The 18,650-nt window shown below is 38.8% G+C and overlaps 2 protein-coding genes across 2 annotated transcripts; both read left to right on the top strand.

The window, feature by feature from the left end:
- Window positions 1–1,519: 1,519 nt before the first annotated feature.
- On the top strand, window positions 1,520–5,910 carry LOC127500302 (extracellular calcium-sensing receptor-like). Its single transcript, XM_051871394.1, has 6 exons — window positions 1,520–1,732; window positions 1,949–2,237; window positions 2,326–3,081; window positions 3,171–3,398; window positions 3,676–3,799; window positions 3,905–5,910. Exons 1-6 carry the CDS (start codon window positions 1,524–1,526, stop codon window positions 4,813–4,815), a joined length of 2,517 nt encoding a protein of 838 aa, XP_051727354.1. The 5' UTR covers window positions 1,520–1,523; the 3' UTR covers window positions 4,816–5,910.
- Window positions 5,911–8,187: 2,277 nt separating this feature from the next.
- On the top strand, window positions 8,188–11,578 carry LOC127500314 (extracellular calcium-sensing receptor-like). The gene is made up of 6 exons (XM_051871414.1): window positions 8,188–8,414; window positions 8,652–8,940; window positions 9,022–9,777; window positions 9,869–10,096; window positions 10,373–10,496; window positions 10,650–11,578. The coding sequence occupies exons 1-6, from the start codon at window positions 8,206–8,208 to the stop codon at window positions 11,576–11,578; spliced, it is 2,535 nt and encodes an 844-aa protein (XP_051727374.1). The 5' UTR covers window positions 8,188–8,205.
- Window positions 11,579–18,650: the final 7,072 nt, after the last annotated feature.

The raw sequence follows: 18,650 nt of genomic DNA, 5'->3' as shown, positions 1-18,650 counted from the left end.
CTCTATGAATCCAACTTACAAAAATATTCTGTTTTACCTGCCTGGATCTTACAGGTGTGTTCAAAGCATCTTATTTGTGTTGAATTTGTGGTAACACTTTACAATAAGGTTCATTTTTTAACATTAGTTAATGTATTATCTAACATGAACTAACCATGAGCAATACATTTGTTACTGTATTTGTTAATCTTTGTTAACCTTAGTTAATAAAAATACAGCTGTTCATAGTGTTCATTTTACTTCACAGTACATTAATGTTAACAAATAAAACTATTGATTTTAATAATGTATTAGTTAATGTTGAAATTAACATTAATTAAGATTAATAAATGCTGTAGAAATGTAGTTCATTTTTAGTTCATGTTAATGTAGTTAACCAATGTTAACTAATGAACCTTATTGTAAAGTGTTAGTGAATTTGTTGAGATTAGCAGTCTGTTAAACTCATTTCACAAGTATAATAAACACAAAACAGTTATGATTAGAGGATGAAAAAAAAAGGAAAGGACATGACATGTTTAATCTGTACATCATTGTAATGTTCAATCATTGTTTAACGCTATCAATTTTTTCCAAGTCTTCATTTGTTTTTGTTTTTTTGTTTTTTTATTAAATATCACAATAAATATCATACTGTGGACTTTATACTGAGGTATTATTGTACTGTAAGATTTTGATATCATTACATCCCTAGTTATGAATATTTACAGCACATATTGTCAAACTGATGAAGATGTTTTCTTCATTTGTTGGTGTTTTATCTATTTGCATGTGTTTTCTTCAGTTGCAGCACATTGTGCTCTCTCGGCCACCGTAAACATCAATTCTTTATTTACCCTTGCATTGCAATTAAGCAGAGATTTCCAAACTCTGCTTTTTTCTGAATGGAGGCAGGGTGAGTTATGAGGTTTACCAGTTTGAGGATCCAGTGGAGTTACAAGGTTTAGTCACAACCTCTTTTAAAAGCTTTCATTGGTTAAATATTTGTAAAAACCCACATACAAAATTGTAAAATATTATGAAATATAGATATACAAGGTCATATTTTTCCCCCTTTTTAACCAATTTGCTATCGCTTTGCCTTTTTAAGTTTCATACTGATATCTCCCACCAAGTATGACAATATACAATATACATGACAAGCCTAGACAAACAACTTTCACAAACAATTGAGCAACCAAGTGTGCAAGCATGCTATATAGATTTTTAAAAGGCTTTATTAGAAACTTCATTCATGTAGATGTGGGTCTACAACAAAAAATGAATATTGCAGTATTCACATTGCAGTATTCACTGTTTTACAATTTATTTCTGATAATATGGGGGATGGGGGGGAATCTGATGCTGTAAAATTAGCTTGACTCCATTGCACTCTTGATTGACCTGACTTATGTCCTCCCCTATGTGATCATTGGCTACTTTCTTAATCATTCATCCTTATGTCTATCTATCTCTATATATATATGTAAACACGGTATCAGGACATTTTCATTTGACTTTCGTGGTTGAGATCATTTTTTGGGATGCTTCTCTTTCTTTACACACTCACATTTTTCAATTACCTTCATATAAAGGCAGAAAATCCTTTTTGCCGAATGATGGGAGACCCTAAGTACCCAATGCTTTCCAAGGATGGTGAAGTAACTATTGGAGCAATTTTTGCAATGCACAGTAAAGAAACATTACCTTCATCTGAGTTTACTCAAAAACCTCAGCTTCTATCATGCTCCAGGTTTGTTACTTTGGAAACATTACAGCAGATGCATTTGAAACAGATGTTTAAAGTGTTAAAAGCATTTTATTACAATGAACTTCAACTATATCTGGAATATTATGGTCTTTAAACCATTAATATGCAATTTTTTTATTTTTTTATTTTATTTTTTTTTATTTAATGCAGATACTACAGACAATGTATCCATAACTTTATTTTTAATTGTTTTCATAGTGTGAATCTTCCAGATTTTCGGCTGGCTCAAATAATGATCTTTGCCATTGAGGAGATTAACAGAAGTGAAATGTTGCTCCCAAATGTATCTATTGGTTATCAAATCTATGATACCTGCAGTTCAAGAATGTCTTCTATGAGTGCAACTATGGGATTGATGAATGGTCCAGAATTTGCAGGAGGGGACAGATGCAATGGACAGCTTCCTATACAAGCTATCATCGGAGAAACTGAGTCTTCTGCTACAGTGATTCTGTCCAGAACTACAGGACCATTTAAAATTCCAGTAGTAAGGAGCAATAACACCAAATGTTTGACATAATCACCATACTGATGATTGTTTCACTGTTTCCTTTTCTCCTTTTTGTTTTTCTCAGATAAGTCACACAGCCTCATGTGAATGTCTGAGTAATAGGAAAGATCACCCCTCATTCTTCAGGACTATTTCTAGTGATTACCACCAGAGCACAGCACTTGTATACATAGTCAAACACTTTGGCTGGTCTTGGGTGGGAGCTGTGAATAGTGACAATGACTATGGGAACTATGGAATGGCCATATTTCTGAATAAAGCACAGAAGGAGGGGATTTGTGTGGAGTATTCTGAGAAATTCTACCGAACAGAGCCAGAAAAACTCAAAAAAGTAATAGATGTGATTAAAAAAAGCACAGCAAAAGTGATTGTTGCATTTGTCTCATTTATTGAGATGGGCTTACTTATTGATCAGCTAAGTATTCAGAATATTACAGGCTTCCAAATAATCGGAGTGGAAGGATGGATAACTTCAAGGAGTTTATTCAGCCAAAATAGTTTTCATGTGATGGGAGGGTCACTGGGTTTTGCCTTGAGAAAAATCAACTTTGAAGGGTTTTCAGATTATGTTATAAAAACATTCTGGGACACAGCATTCCCATGCTCACTGAGTGTAGGGAATTCCTCTCAATATGCAGTAAATTGCAGCAGATATCAGGATCTACTTGCACTGAAAAACTACAATGAAGATGTGCCTGAACAAAGATATTCAAGCCATGTCTACAAAGCAGTTTATGCTGTGGCTCATTCACTACACAGTCTACTCAAGTGCAAAGAACAAGAAGGTTGTGAGAAAGACCTGCCAATACAACCACAGCAGGTAAAAGATAACAGAGTGGGAGAGATAGGGGTAACAAAATGTTTGTTGAACAAATTATAATGTGCTAGAACTGTCTTCTTGTTCATTAGGTGGTTGAGGCTTTGAAAAAAGTAAATTTTACTGTAAAGTTTGGAGATCATGTGTGGTTTGACAACACGGGTGCCGCAGTAGCCCATTATGAAGTTGTAAACTGGCAGCAGGACTTAGATGGATCATTCCAATTTAAATCAGTGGGATACTATGATGCCTCACTGCCCCCTGACCTGCGCTTTATGGTTAACACTAAAAACATAATTTGGGCTGGAGGACAGCTGGAGGTAAATAAATTATTTTTAACACAACATTTGTTTAAATTAAGGGAACATTAAAAAAAAAGTAACTACCTGAATTGAAAGACATGAAGTTTAAAAAGTTTAGAAAGTTTAGTACATAAAATGTGGTGCATCATTAGAAGTGCTAGTTAGTTTGAAATAAATAATGTACCATTATCACATCATTGTGAATGTCACATCCTGCATGCTCCAATGATGTAATATTCTGTAGTCAAAAATATCTTCAGTGTAAAAATAATTGTATGTATATTTTTCCTTGTAGAAGCCAAGTTCCGTGTGCAGTGAGAGCTGTCCTCCAGGCACTAGGAAGGCTGCGCAGAAAGGAAGACCTGTCTGCTGTTATGACTGCATTCCATGTGCAGACGGAGAAATCAGTAATGAGACAGGTAATCTCAAAACAGTTTGTAAGTTGCTGTCTTTTTCTACTCAGGATGCAGTTCATAAATCATTTTCCTTTTGTCTCTAACTAGTGGTAACAATTTCCTTTCCAGATTCAAATAACTGCAAGCTGTGTCCAGGTGAATACTGGTCTAATCCTGAGAAAAAGAAATGTGTATTAAAGGCTGTAGAGTTTCTGTCATTCACAGAAGTTATGGGTATTGTGTTAGTCATTTTTTCACTGTTTGGAGTAGGATTAACTGTGCTGGTGGCCATCCTGTTTTACAGTAAGAAGGACACCCCCATAGTAAAAGCCAACAACTCAGAGCTGAGCTTCCTGCTGCTCTTCTCATTGACTATGTGTTTCCTCTGTTCTATTACTTTTATTGGTCAACCCAATGAGTGGTCCTGCATGTTGCGTCACACAGCTTTTGGCATCACCTTTGTCCTCTGTATCTCCTGTGTTCTGGGGAAAACAATAGTGGTGTTAATGGCCTTCAAGGCTACACTTCCAGGAAGTAATGTCATGAAATGGTTTGGGCCTGCACAACAACGACTCAGTGTTCTTGCCTTTGCACTTATACAGGTTCTAATCTGTGTGCTTTGGCTAACAATATCACCCCCATTTCCCAACAAAAATATGAAATATTATAAGGAAAATATCATTCTTGAGTGCAGTCTGGGTTCTACTATAGGTTTCTGGGCTGTTCTGGGTTATATTGGCCTATTGGCTGTTATGTGCTTTGTTCTGGCTTTTCTGGCTCGCACACTGCCTGATAACTTCAATGAAGCCAAATTCATCACATTCAGTATGCTCATATTCTGTGCTGTATGGATCACATTTATTCCAGCTTATGTCAGTTCTCCTGGAAAATTTACTGTAGCTGTGGAGATATTTGCCATTTTAGCCTCAAGCTTTGGTTTACTATTCTGCATATTTGCACCTAAATGTTATATCATCCTGCTTAAGCCTGAACAAAATACAAAGCAACATATGATGGGAAAAACATCTAAGACCTACTAAGGAATAAAATAACATTTTTTTTTTTTTTTAATTTTTTTTATTCTAAGCCATTTTTTTATTTTCAAAAAGTGATATTAAGATTGCAAACTTTTTTCATGTACATTGATTAAATAAACTATCAAACATTTAAACATAGTAGTATGCATGTGTGTGAGTTATATCAAGAAACAGACACCACTAAAAGCTTTGACACCACTTGAAGCTTTGATATATTCAAAAAGAAAAGTCTGACAACATACAGTAATTAATTGCTAGCTTACTGCTACTCTTCATAATGATTTTTTGTTAGGTTTTTTTTTTTTTTCCCTAGTTTAATCTAGTTTTTTAAACAAATCATATTTTTTTCCAAAGTGTAAGGAAAGGCCGGAGATGGAGAGTCCCTGTAGTTTGGACAGTCATGCGTTCAATTTTCCAAGCAATGCATGAAGTGATTTAAAAATAAATAAATAAATAAATAAATAATAATAATAATAATAAAATGCAATACAGCCACTTTTGGAAAATATAATGCTAAATGTATTATTTGTTTTGGGGTTTGGGGTATTTGCTGCTCATCAGCATTAAAATGTGCGAATGTGGGAAAAGGCCAACTGTAGTCCAATGTTCTGTTATGGGTGTATTTACAAAACCTGCTGTCAAAATGTGGCATTTTCTCAAACAGTAAAATTGAAAATAATAATTGTCAAGAAACAAGATTCTGAACATTCAACTAACTACAGACTTCAGTTTACTTTGACTTCTGAGAACACTGTGCTGTTTTGCCAAATTGTTTGTCACTCTTTTCCATTTCCTATAGGCTATAGTGACACTCCTGTTTGATATATTCCATCTCCATTTACAGATGAAACTCTTTTAAAGTTCTTTACATTAAATATGTGTAGGTCTTTGATATCAGAGGCAAACACTGCATTTTTATCACAATGCCAACTAAGATGTTATGCACATGAGCATGAGCAGTTGTTTGCAAGCCTGGAATTGACCAAAATAAAACTAAAAAAAAAAAAAAATGTTTTATGGCCAGTGGACTAGTGCATCTATGTTTTTTTATTATAGTTCAAATCATCCCCCGGGCCAGATTGGACACCTCTGTGGGCCTTATTCAGCCCGCGGGCCATATGTTTGACACCCCTGCTCTAAATGATCTCTCTATGATTCCTGTTCTGCTAAAAGATTATTAGGGCTGAAACGATTAGTCGACATTATCGACAACGTCGACAATAAAAAATTGTCAACAAATATTTTTGTTGTCGAATAGTCTTTTGATCTCATATGACCTACTTGAAGGGCCTGCAATAACGCGGTTTGACCAGTGGGGCGCTGTAGCGCAATACTGTAATGCAGCCCTCCCGGATCGAATCCAATAGAAGAAGACACGGCGCTTCGGAGTGCATAGTGCAAACAAAGTCAAACCCATAAAATGTGGGAGTTTAACAGCATAAAACATAAACATAATGTTTAGCATAACTACAAAAAATGCTGTCATGCAGGGCCACCAACTCTCATTCAAACTCACTGTTCGCCACACGTCCATTTTCTCACGCAGTGAAAGATACATCGCAGAGCAAAGAGGACACTGACAACGCACCGACAAATAAGACAGATCAGGTTACTTTTGATATAAAACAAAGTATCAGCTTTTAAATTCTGTCAATTTTACTACGGGATTCAAACAATACATGTGGTTTTGGCGCTCTTTAATGTGGCATTACAGATCGTTGAAACACCTCAGGTCAAGCGGCACGTGAACCTATTGTCTCTTCCACTTTTCTGCTATTACAGCACGAAATAAACAATAATGAACATTAAAAAGAATGCTGAAAGATACAGTACAATCTACTGAAATAAATCCATCTCTAATGTACTCACTTAATCAGAGTTTCAACCGCAGAAAGACATCAATAAAACAGCTTGCAAACAAATGTCACAAAATGTTACATTTACCTCAGGAAAGCCATTCGATGACCATAAACTTGATAGTAAAAAGAAAAAAAAGAAGAAATCCAGAGAGAAGCATTTTTCAAACATTGTTGCTCAATATTACATTTTCATATTTTTACTCTTATTAAAAAGTTATTACAATTCATAGACTTAATAAAAACTCAGTACTAGTCATTTTAACAGTATTTTTAACAAATTCATTAAAAATACACTTTCAAAAGCTTAAGTGATTTCCTTGTTTTATTTATTAGTTAAAGTATAGCTCAGTATTTTAACTAATTGCTAGTGGAATAATCAAACAAAGAATACTGATTAATCAGTGCAATAATCGACGATTAGTCGATTAATCTTTCCAATAATCGGTAGATTAATCGATTATCAAAATAATTGTATGTTACAACCCTAAAGATTATGATCCCTATGTTCTATCCTCTTGTTACCCTGTATGTTCCCTGTGGCTTGTTTTGTTTGTTCCATGGATGGCTCAGCTAAACAGGCCAATAAGAGACTATTAACTACTATTATTCCTTTTAATTATACTAATGTCTAATTAAAACATCCACAAATGTATAAAACTGATCAGAGATCATGTAAAACCCATAGACACTTGTTCAATGGTTCACCTCTGGGGGGCGATCTCAGTGAATCCACATGATTCATGGGATCACAGAGATCGCCCCCAGGGGTGAACCACTGAAATTTCAATAAATTTCAAAACAGTTATGATGTAATGAAGGCTTCTTTACTGAAATGACATGACTTTTGCAGTTTCATACATGCTCCGAACCACTGTTTCGAAACAAAAGATTCATAAAGTTTTAAAAGCTTCATGAAGCATTGTTTCAAAATCGCCAAGGAGCAGGGGAATCACATGACAAACAGAAACCATGACAATGAAAATTTAAATACAATAAAAATAAGACATAAAAACATAAACGTGAACCAAAACCAAACATGACACAATGTAATAACTAGGTTACACACTGTAGCAATGTAATCACAGTTCATAAGGTAATACCAGCACATAATGCATAAGTGAAATGTTATCTTTCAATATAATACAGATGAGCACAAAATGTAATTAGGCTTCATTGAGAGTTCAACATTTTCAAAACATTTGTGCTTACTTTGTGATTGACATCATTTTGAATTGCTTTGACCCAGAAACACATTTTAAGTTTTATGTACAAAAAAAATAAAATGCTTTCTAATTATGTAATTATAGAATTCCAATATTCACAATTTACATCGTTCTGATAATTTGAGAAAACAAAACACTATCATCAAATTTACTTGACTGTATTCCACTCCTGCTTGACCTGACTCGCATCTTGTCATAGGAGGTCATTGACTGTTCAGAATCATTCATCCATAATAATTATGTCTATAAAAGTGCAAGTACTGTATCAGGTCGTTTGCATTTGTCAGGTGCATTTGAGCTCATCATTTGGGATGCTTTTCTTTCTTTACACACTTCTGGTTTTTCATCACCTTCATACTAAGGTGGAAAACACTCTTTGCCGAATGATGGGAGACCCAAAGTACCCGTTGTTTTTCAAGCATGGAGATGTAACCATTGGAGGAATTTTTGCAGTGCACAGAAAAGAAACATTACCTTCATTTGAGTTCACGCAAAAACCTCAGCATTTATCTTGTTCCAGGTTTGTGAAACTTTAGAGCAGATATGTATTTTATATAAACATTTTTTCTTAAAAAAAAAAAAGCTGGAAATATCTGTATCTGTAAATTAATTTTTAACCGCAAACTACCAATAACATCTGAAATATTATCATGTTTCAAGCATAAAATATATATATATATATATATATATATATATATATACACTTTAAATATGTTTATTCATTTATTTACTATTTACTGGTTTAATGTTTCTGTAGTGTGAATATGAGAGATTTTCGGCTGGCTCAAACCATGATATTTGCTATTGAGGAGATCAACAGAAGTCAAAATTTGCTCCCAAATGTTTCTATTGGCTACATAATTTATGATACATGTGGTTCAAGACTGTCTACCATGCTTGCAACTATGGGATTGATGAATGGTCAGGAGTTTGCAGAAGGGTACAAGTGCAATGGGCAGTCTCCTTTACATGCTATCATAGGAGAATCAGAGACTTCTGCCACAGTGATTCTGTCAAGAACTACAGGACCTTTTAAGATTCCAGTGGTAAAGAGCAATAATAGTAAATATTTGACATAATCACCATGCTGATGACTTTTTCACAGTTTATTGTTCTTTTGTTTTCAGATAAGTCACTCTGCTTCATGTGAATGTCTCAGTAATAGGAAGGATTACCCCTCATTCTTCAGGACTATTTCTAGTGATTACCACCAAGGCAGAGCACTTGCATACATAGTCAAGCATTTAGGCTGGACATGGGTGGGAGCTGTGAATAGTGACAATGACTATGGAAACAATGGAATGGCCATATTTCTGAAAACAGCCCAAGAAGAGGGGATTTGTGTAGAGTACTCTGTGAAATTCTACCGAACAGAGCCAGAAAAACTAAAACAAGTGGTAGATACTATAGAAAGAGGCACAGCAAAAGTGATTGTTGCCTTTGTTTCTTTTGTTGAGATGGGCTTACTTATTGATCAGTTAAGTATTCAGAACATTACAGGCCTCCAGATGATTGGTGTGGAGCCATGGATAACTGCAAAGACTTACATAACTCAAAACAGTTTTCATGCAATGGGGGGGTCACTGGGATTTGCAAGCACAAAAATCAATATTGAAGGGTTTGCAGAATATGTTATAAAAGAATTCTGGGACACAGCTTTTCCATGCTCAGAAAGTGATGGAAATTCTTCTCAATATGCATTAAGTTGCAGCAGATATGAGGATCTACTTGCGTTGAAAAATTACAATGAAGATGTGACTGAACACAGATATTCAAGCAATGTCTACAAAGCAGTTTATGCTGTGGCTCATTCACTACACAGACTATTCAAGTGCAAAGAACAAGGAGGCTGTGAGAAAGGCCTGACAATACAACCACAGCAGGTAAAAGATAAAAGACAGATGAATAGAAAGGGATAAAAGGGAAACAATGTGTCAAAATGCCCCAATGATAATATTTTATTTATTTTGCTAGGTGGTTGAGGCTCTGAAAAAGATAAATTTCACCATAAAGACAGGAGATCATGTGTGGTTTGACAGCACTGGTAGTGTAGTGGCTTTATATGAAGTTGTGAACTGGCAGCAGGTCTCAGATGGATCATTCGAGTTCATATCAGTGGGATATTATGATGCCTCACTGCCTCCTTACCAGAACTTGGACCTAAGCATTAAAAAAATAATCTGGGCTGGAGGACAGCTGGAGGTAAACTGCAATAACCTGTTTGCCCTTGTGTTTATATTAAGGAAAATAAAAATAGCAAAACATCAATCATTAAAAGCAGTTACATTAAAATGTTTAGAAATTGTGGTTAATTTCTAAAACACTTTCAAAGTATTGTTTTGTTCCCAAGAAGTATTCACAATAAGAAATAATTTAGCAAAATCACCCGTTGTGCATTTATTCTTCAAATGTGTAATATTCTGTTTACAATATTATTGAATGATGTAACTATTTTTTATAATGCATTTTTCTATGTAGAAGCCAAGATCTGTGTGCAGTGAGAGCTGTCCTCCAGGCACCAGGAAGGCTGTACAGAAAGGAAGACCTGTCTGCTGTTATGACTGTATTCCATGTGCCGAAGGAGAAATCAGTGATGAGACAGGTAATTTTCTGCCCATCTCACAGTTTCATAGAAAATTGGTTATTTGCTCGTTTTGTTTTCTTTTTTTAATCTTAAGGATGCTGTATCTTATCAAAGGAGTTCAGAAATGACTTTTTTTGTCTCTAACTATAGTGATCACAACTCCCTTTCCAGATTCAATTAACTGCAAGCAGTGTCCAGGGGAATACTGGTCTAATGCTGAGAAAAATAGTTGTGTGCTGAAGCCTGTAGAGTATCTGTCATTCACAGAAGTTATGGGTACAGTGCTAGTCTTTTTCTCACTGTTTGGAGTAGGATTAACAGCGCTGGTGGCCATCCTGTTTTACAGAAAGAAGGACACCCCCATAGTAAAAGCCAACAACTCAGAGCTGAGTTTCTTGCTGCTCTTCTCATTGACTCTGTGTTTCCTCTGTTCACTTACTTTCATCGGTCGGCCCACTGAGTGGTCCTGTATGTTGCGTCACACAGCGTTTGGGATCACTTTTGTCCTCTGTATCTCCTGTGTTCTGGGAAAAACAATAGTGGTGTTAATGGCCTTCAAGGCTACACTTCCAGGAAGTAATGTCATGAAATGGTTTGGGCCTTCACAACAACGACTCAGTGTTCTTGCCTTTACACTTGTACAAGTTCTAATCTGCGTGCTTTGGCTAACAATTTCTCCTCCATTTCCCTATAAAAATATGAAATATTATAAGGAAAAGATCATTCTTGAGTGCAGTCTCGGTTCTGCTATAGGTTTCTGGGCTGTGATGGGTTATATAAGCCTCCTGGCAGTCTTGTGTTTCATTTTAGCTTTTCTGGCTCGGACACTGCCTGATAACTTCAATGAAGCCAAATTTATCACATTCAGTATGCTCATATTCTGTGCTGTATGGCTTACATTTATTCCAGCTTATGTCAGTTCTCCTGGAAAATTTACTGTAGCTGTGGAGATATTTGCCATTTTATCTTCAAGCTTTGGTTTACTTTTCTGCATTTTTGCACCTAAATGTTATATTATCCTGCTTAAGCCTGAACAAAATACAAAGCAACATGTGATTGGAAAAGCACCATCTATATCCTTAGCCCTCAAGCCGTACTGAGAAATTAAGAGTTGTTTTTTTGTGTTTAAGAGACAAAGACAAAAGCTTGTACTCACCTGGGAGCAATTTTTTATTTTTTTTTTACAATCATAGAAAAACAAATAAATAACACTTTAATTAAACCCCAGCTGGAAGATGCACCATAATTAGTCTTACTAACATCGTGGGGTCAAATTTTTCCAAACAACAAAGAAAATGAACAAAACACATTCAACTAACTGTTGAATTGGGTGTATTTATTAATTGTTATTTAATTTTTGATGTAAGAAAGTATGATTTGACAAGTATGTTTTAAAATACATATTCAGGTAAAATTATGTATTATAATACACTGAAAAAAATGTGTTGAATTTACATGATTTAATCATGTTCATCAGTTCTGCATGAATCAATTACGTTACACAAATTTGTAGGGGTGGGAATCTTTACTCAACTCACGATCCGATCCGATTCCAAAACGATTCTTGATCTTTTTTTTTTTTTTTACTATTAGTTTAATTAGTTTACCGAGTTGAAATTCTTACATATCCTTATATAAGTAATTATAAGTACTTTAAAAATAATTACAAATTGAAAAAAATAAATTAAAACAATTATATGTTAAAAATTTTAACTAATATCAAAGCTGCAAGCAGCGATGAAAGGGCCCTTGCACCTGGGGCCACCGCCACCCGGTGGCCTTAGGAAACAGTGAATAGTGGGTGACATGCATGTTAGCAAGTAAATACAGGAGTAATATGGCAAAGTCATTTCAACGTGCCACACTTCCTGCTGCCAACAGATGGCGCTTTGACTATAACTGAATATTGCCATGTAGATGTCTTTAGGCCAGGACTATTATCAAACATATGGAGCAGATCGGACATTGTATGCCTGAGTTACAACTACTTCCTTTTTCGTGGCGTTAATCGCATACTTTAGCACTTAGCCCAGTGTTGCATGATTCAACGTGTTTCTAGCATGTTTGGTACTTCATAACATATTTAAATGTTTCTGGGAGTGAATTACAGTGCAAAGCTTGCCATTTCCTGTTGCCAGCAGGTGGCGCTATGACTAACTGAATATTGACATACAGATGTCTTCAGGCCAGGTCTCTTATCACACGTGAAGTTTGGGGCAGATCGGACACTGTCAGGCCACCACGGACACGCCCTTCAGCGAAAACTCAAGATCTTTGCAATTTAACATCACTAAGGCCTTAAGATTAGACTGACCAAATATGATGTTGATCTGGTTAAATCTCTATAACAGTGTAAAACATGTAATTTCCTGTTGCTCACAGGTGGCGCTATGACTGCAACTGAATATTGCCATGTAGATTCAGGCCAGGACTCTAATAAAACATGTGAAGTTTGGGGCAGATTGGACATAGTATCCCTGAGTTACAACAACTTCCTGTTTCATGGCGAAACATAGAATTTTGTCAGTCCGCCATGGACACATCGTTCAGCGAAAACTCAAGATCTTCGCAATTTAACGTCGCAAAGGCCTTTAGATTAGGCTAACCAAATATGATGTTTATCTGATGAAATCTCTAGGAGGAGGTCGTTAGAGTACAACGTCTGGAAATGGCAAAAACTGCAAAAATTTTGCAGAGAAAATTCAAAATATCTCAGGTTTTGCACCCAGGGACTTTTCTGTAGGTATTGGGCTGTTACATTGTGTCTACCAAATTTCATACCTGTATGTGAAACGTAGCGTGAAGGGCGCTTAATTGAAATTTTGTAGGTGGCTCTATCGAGCCATTTTGCCACACCTAATTTTGAAACCCATATCAGACGTAAGTTTTCACCACTTCTGACACGTGTGCAAAGTTTCATGAGTTTTCAAGCATGTTTAGGCCCTTGAAAATGCAATTAATTTCAGAGAAGAATAATAATTGACTGAACAATTACAATAGGGTCCTCACACCATCGGTGCTCTTGCCCTAATAACTTCAAAACATACAAGCAAGTTGCAAATAAATAATAAAGAGGAGCAAAGAAACATTACAAGCAATAAACAAACATTGCTTTCAGTATTTAAGATTATCTGAACGTTTTTCCATTCAAGAACTATGAGTGATTTTTCTTTCTCATCTTTACTGTTGTTTGATTGTTACTATGACATCATAGACAGCGGGAGATCTAATAAGCTGCATTCACGCATGGATCTCTTTTGAAATACAAGAAGTAATGTGGTTTGTCCTGTCAATTTAATCCCTTAAGACATAACTGGCTGTGTTTAGGCCCTACATTAATTTTTGTGTCATTGCCATTTTGAGACGCAAGTACATTAAACCACTTACACGGAGTCGCGCACAGCCACATGCACGAGCACTCTTCACAAACAAAGCGTGCGTCAGCATTTGAAATTAAAAGCAGCCTTCTGTTAATGAGTTTCATATTTTAAATATATAGGTCCTCTGCATTCCAAACATAAATGATGACTTCATAGAGCATTTGTAAGGAAAATACCAACAGGCGAGACCACGCACTGCAAGTGTAACGTCAAACAAAACACGCGTCTCTCACAGTGCATCCTGTGCAATGAAGCCCGCGAATGTCCTTGTAATTCGCTTCAACCTCTCCGAACTTTATGAAAGATTATTTTACGTAAGGTTCGAGTGGTGTATGTGTGTGAGGAATTGGAAGCAAGCAGAATACAAGTGTTTCTAAGGCACTTAAATTACTTATTTTCTGAATAATAAAATTTTCTTTGTTGTCTATACTTACCTGCTTTGATCACTGTTCAATAAAGTGTGTTATTATTCATCCATTTCTCTCTCTCGAGTCCGATATCTCCTGACAATTATATGTTAATCCTTACATAATATGTTAATTATGTTTCAAGGTGTGTGATCATCAACTGTTGTGCACATTGTTTAATAAATACCTGCTTTTGGGTTCACATCTGTAGCATCTGGACTGAATCAAAATGATTGAGTCAGCTCTAGGCCTCAGCAAAGCTTTTAACCTTTTGGACTTCTTCATGTAAATCACAGGCCTAGTGCTGTTGAGTCTGTACTGAATTGCCCCCTCTGTCACTTTAGTTGCTTTGCAGATGCTAAACAGGAACACAAAGCTCCTTCGTGACTTCACAAAGATCAACTCACTTCTTCCCTTTCAACCCCATGCTGGGCACGAATGGGCCATGTGGCATAGAACAATGAAAAACAGCCAATACATATAACACACACACACGCACACATTGACATTCCCTGCATTTAACCCATAATTCAACTATCCCAACATATATATATGTTACGTATATATAATGTTTCTCTTTGTGAGGTTTGGTTTGGAGTGGCTGAAATGCATCTTTACGCACAACTGCCAGCCTGCATGGAGAGCTTCTTGAGACTCCAGAGACACCAGAAGCTTCAAATACCTGTTTGCTGCTCAACACTGGCTTTTTTTATAGCTGCCCTTTTAATACAATTAATTTTTTTGACAGGAACTTTCATTAATAAGCCTTTATCTGACCGAGTTCTGCTGTGCTCTAAATCACTCACAAATCTTATGATAATTTGATAATCTCCATTCAGTTTTCACACAATATTAGTTGTTTTCATGCCTTTTGCACAACATAGCACCATTTCATGCTTTTCATCTTCAGGAAGATCTTTCTTCCTCCCCATATTGCATGAGAACTGTGACTTGCTTAATAATGTGGAACAACCTCCAAGTAGGGTTTCCATAGACCTGGCAAATAATTTTGTCTGAGATTGATACCAGTTATCTAAAAAGACATGGATAAATAAACAAACAAACATTTTCTTAGAAAAACTAAAATCTGAATGTTTATTCTACTGAAATCTTACTGATATGTCACTTGCATAATAATTTGGAACGTGGTGTATATAAAACAAAGAGTATGGCGAGCAAACAGCAGTTTAGACCGTGTGTCACTCCCTGCCCTCATTACACCATAGGTGGGGATACACACAAGCTTTGTGTTGTTTGTTTGGGAGCAGAGCATGCCCAGGCAGCCCTTAAGGGGGCTGGCTGCAAGCATTGTGAACAGCTGTCTCTCAAGATGCTCCGCTCCTGCTGGGCGCTTTTTGAGGAAGGCGCTTCGGCTCACGTTCCCTGTGGCTCGGGTCCCGCTGCTGCTAAGGCACAGCAAAGGCTCACGTCGTGGGGTTCGCAAATGGATCTTGCAGAGGGATTAGAGACGGGTGCCGCCCTTTCTCTGCCTTCTCTCTGGGCTACCAAGGAAACCGCCAAGTCAATTGGGCGGTCTATGGCAGCCCTGGTAGCCACGGAGAGGCATTTGTGGCTCAACCTCGCTGATATGAAAGACCGTGATAGATCTTTTCTTTTGGATGCCCCTCTCACACCACCTGGCCTCTTCGGCGACTCAGTTAACACAGTTGTCTAGAGGTTTCAGGAAGCCAAGAAACAGGCGGCAGCATTCCAGAAGTTCCTTCTCCGTCGTTCTCAGGTCCCAGGGGCTGCTGGGCGGGAGCAGCCCCAGCCGAGTATGAGCTCCTCTCACAGGGCGCAACAGAAAGCGAGTGTTGCTTCCCGTGCTCCCCCGCAGAGAGACTGGGGGGCGGGGCAACGTTCACAACCGAAGCCTTTCAAGGGTAAGATGGATCTGAGGACCGTCATTATCCAGAGGAAGGCTTCCGGAAAGAAGTCCTGACACCAGTGGCGTCGGGCTTCTGAGGGCAGTCCCCTCCGGGGGGAGTCGGTTTCCACCTCATTATACGGTGCCCGTCTCCCCTCAGTGCCCTCAGGGGGCCATTCTGCCAACCCTGCCACCTTGTAGCTTCAGGGCACAGCGGTTCTCAACGAACACATATCTTAGTGTCCACCCGGAAACGTAGTGGCGCTGGGATGTTCCTTCCCTCCGAGGAGGGGTCAAGAACGGCCAGTTCAGTTGTTCCCTGCCGGTTCACTGTTTCAGGGCACCGAGCTGGTCACACACCAGACACCAGAGGTCAGTCTCGAGAGACTGATACCCTTAGTAGATTTTCTGGCAGCGTGGAAACTTCTGCCAAATGTATCTCAGTGGGTCCTGCACACAATAGAATTTGAGTACAGAATTCAGTTCGGGTTGCGACCGCCCAGGTTCAACTGGGTTTTGTTCACTGAGGTGAGCCCAGAGAAGCCTCTGGTTATGGAACAAGAAGCACAGACTCTCTTGCTAAAAGAAGCTATAGAACGGGTTCCTTCTCCCAGCAGGGAGTCAGGGTTTTACAGCCAGTGCTTCATAGTTCCAAAAAAGGTTGCGTCCTATTCTAGATCCGCGCCTACTAAATCGCACTGTCAAGAAGCTCAAGTTCAGAATGCTCACGCTGAAACACGTTGTGTCACAAATCAAGTCTGAGGACTGGTTTGTCACGATAGATCTGAAGTACGCATAATTTCATATCTCCATCCTTCCTCAATGCAGGAAGTTCCTGAGGTTCGCTTTCGATGGCGAAGCGTACCAATATCGGATTCTTCCCTTCAGCCTAGCTTTAACACCCCGCACCTTCACAAAATGCGTGAATGCAGCTTTGGCTCCGTTGCGACTCCAGGGCATCCGCGTGTTGAATTACATAGACAACTGGTTGATTCTGGCACAGTCGAAAGAGTTGGTGGTTCAGCATCGAGATGCTGTTCTCTCTCACATGAAGTTGTTGGGGTTACGGCTAAACGCAAAGTGTGCTATCTCCAGCACAGAGAACCTCTTTTCTGGGCGTGATTTGGGATTCGGTTTCAATGCAAGCATATCTATCTGTGCCACTCACTGTGAAACAGTTTCAGAGACTGTTAGGTCTGATGGCAGCTGCGTCCAGCGTGATACCTTTTGGCCTGCTGTACATGAGACCTTTGCAGTGGTGGCTCAAAACCAAGGGGTTTTCCCTGAGGGGAAATCCGTTTCGCATGATCAAGATCACGCAGCGATGCCTTCATGCTTGTATCATGTGGAAATAACCTTGGTTTCTTTCCCAAGGGCCAGTGTTGGGAGCTCCTTGTCATCGCGTAATGCTTACAACGGATGCGTCCCTTACTGGCTGGGGGGCGATCATGAGTGGTCGCTCGGCTCAGGGTCTGTGGAGGGGCCATTATCTTTCCTGGAACATAAACCAGTTGGAGATGATGGCTGTGTTCCTGGCACTCAAACACTTTCTCCCAGACCTTAGGGGCCACCATGTGCTGGTCTGCACGGACAGCACAGCAGTGGTCTTGTATATAAATCATCGGGGGGTCTGCGTTCACGCCTCTTATGCAAGCTGGCACACCAGATCCTCCTGTGGGCCCAAGGGAAATTACTGTCAGTCAGGGCAGTATACATCCCGGGGGGTCTGAATCAGGGAGCAGACATCCTGTCGAGGCAGGGGCTGGGGCCCGGGGAGTGGAGACTTCACCCCGAGGTGGTGGAGCTCCTGTTGGAGCGCTTCGGGAAAGAGGATGTGGATCTGTTTGCGTCTCGAGAGACGACACACTGTCCATTGTTTTACTCCCTCACGTATCCAGCCTCCCTGGGATTGGATGCGATGGTACAGACATGGCCGAGGCTGCGTCTGTACGCCTCCCCCAATTGCTCTGCTCCCGGGAGTTTTGGAGAGAGTATGCCGGTACAGGGTCCAGGTTAATAGCCCCGTTCTGGCCAGGCCAAGTGTGGTTCTCGGACCTAATATCTCTCCTCGACGGCTCTCCATTCGAGATTCCGGTCATGAGGGACCTGCTCTCACAGGCGGGGGGCTCTCTCCTTCACCCCCGCCCGGAGTTGTTGAAAAAACTGTGGCCGTGGTCTCTGAGGGGGCCCAGCTTATAGATTCTCTCCTTCTTGCTTGGACTTCGCTCCGGGCATGGTTAAAGCCTTCTTGTTTCCTCAGGAAGGCTATGTTCCTAAGGTTCCCACTAATGTGGCGGGCCCTATTATGCTGCAGGCTTTTTGTCCTCCTCCATTCCAAGGTCCAGACCAGGAAAAACTCAGTCTGCTCTGTCTTGTCAGGGCTTTAGATGCTTACGTCCACAGAGCTGCCCTGTGGCGTAAAACTGATCATCTTGTTAGTTTCTGCCTATTTATACCTGGTTGTTTCTATCATTTGTCATCGAGTTTTTGTTGTTGTCACCCTGCACTTCTGAGCACT

The sequence above is a fragment of the Ctenopharyngodon idella genome, chromosome 18 (genome assembly GCF_019924925.1).
Source record: "Ctenopharyngodon idella isolate HZGC_01 chromosome 18, HZGC01, whole genome shotgun sequence".
Taxonomy (NCBI): domain Eukaryota; kingdom Metazoa; phylum Chordata; class Actinopteri; order Cypriniformes; family Xenocyprididae; genus Ctenopharyngodon; species Ctenopharyngodon idella.
The sequence above is the reverse complement of the archived record's forward strand: the minus strand, read 5'-3'. Positions and strand labels throughout refer to the sequence as shown.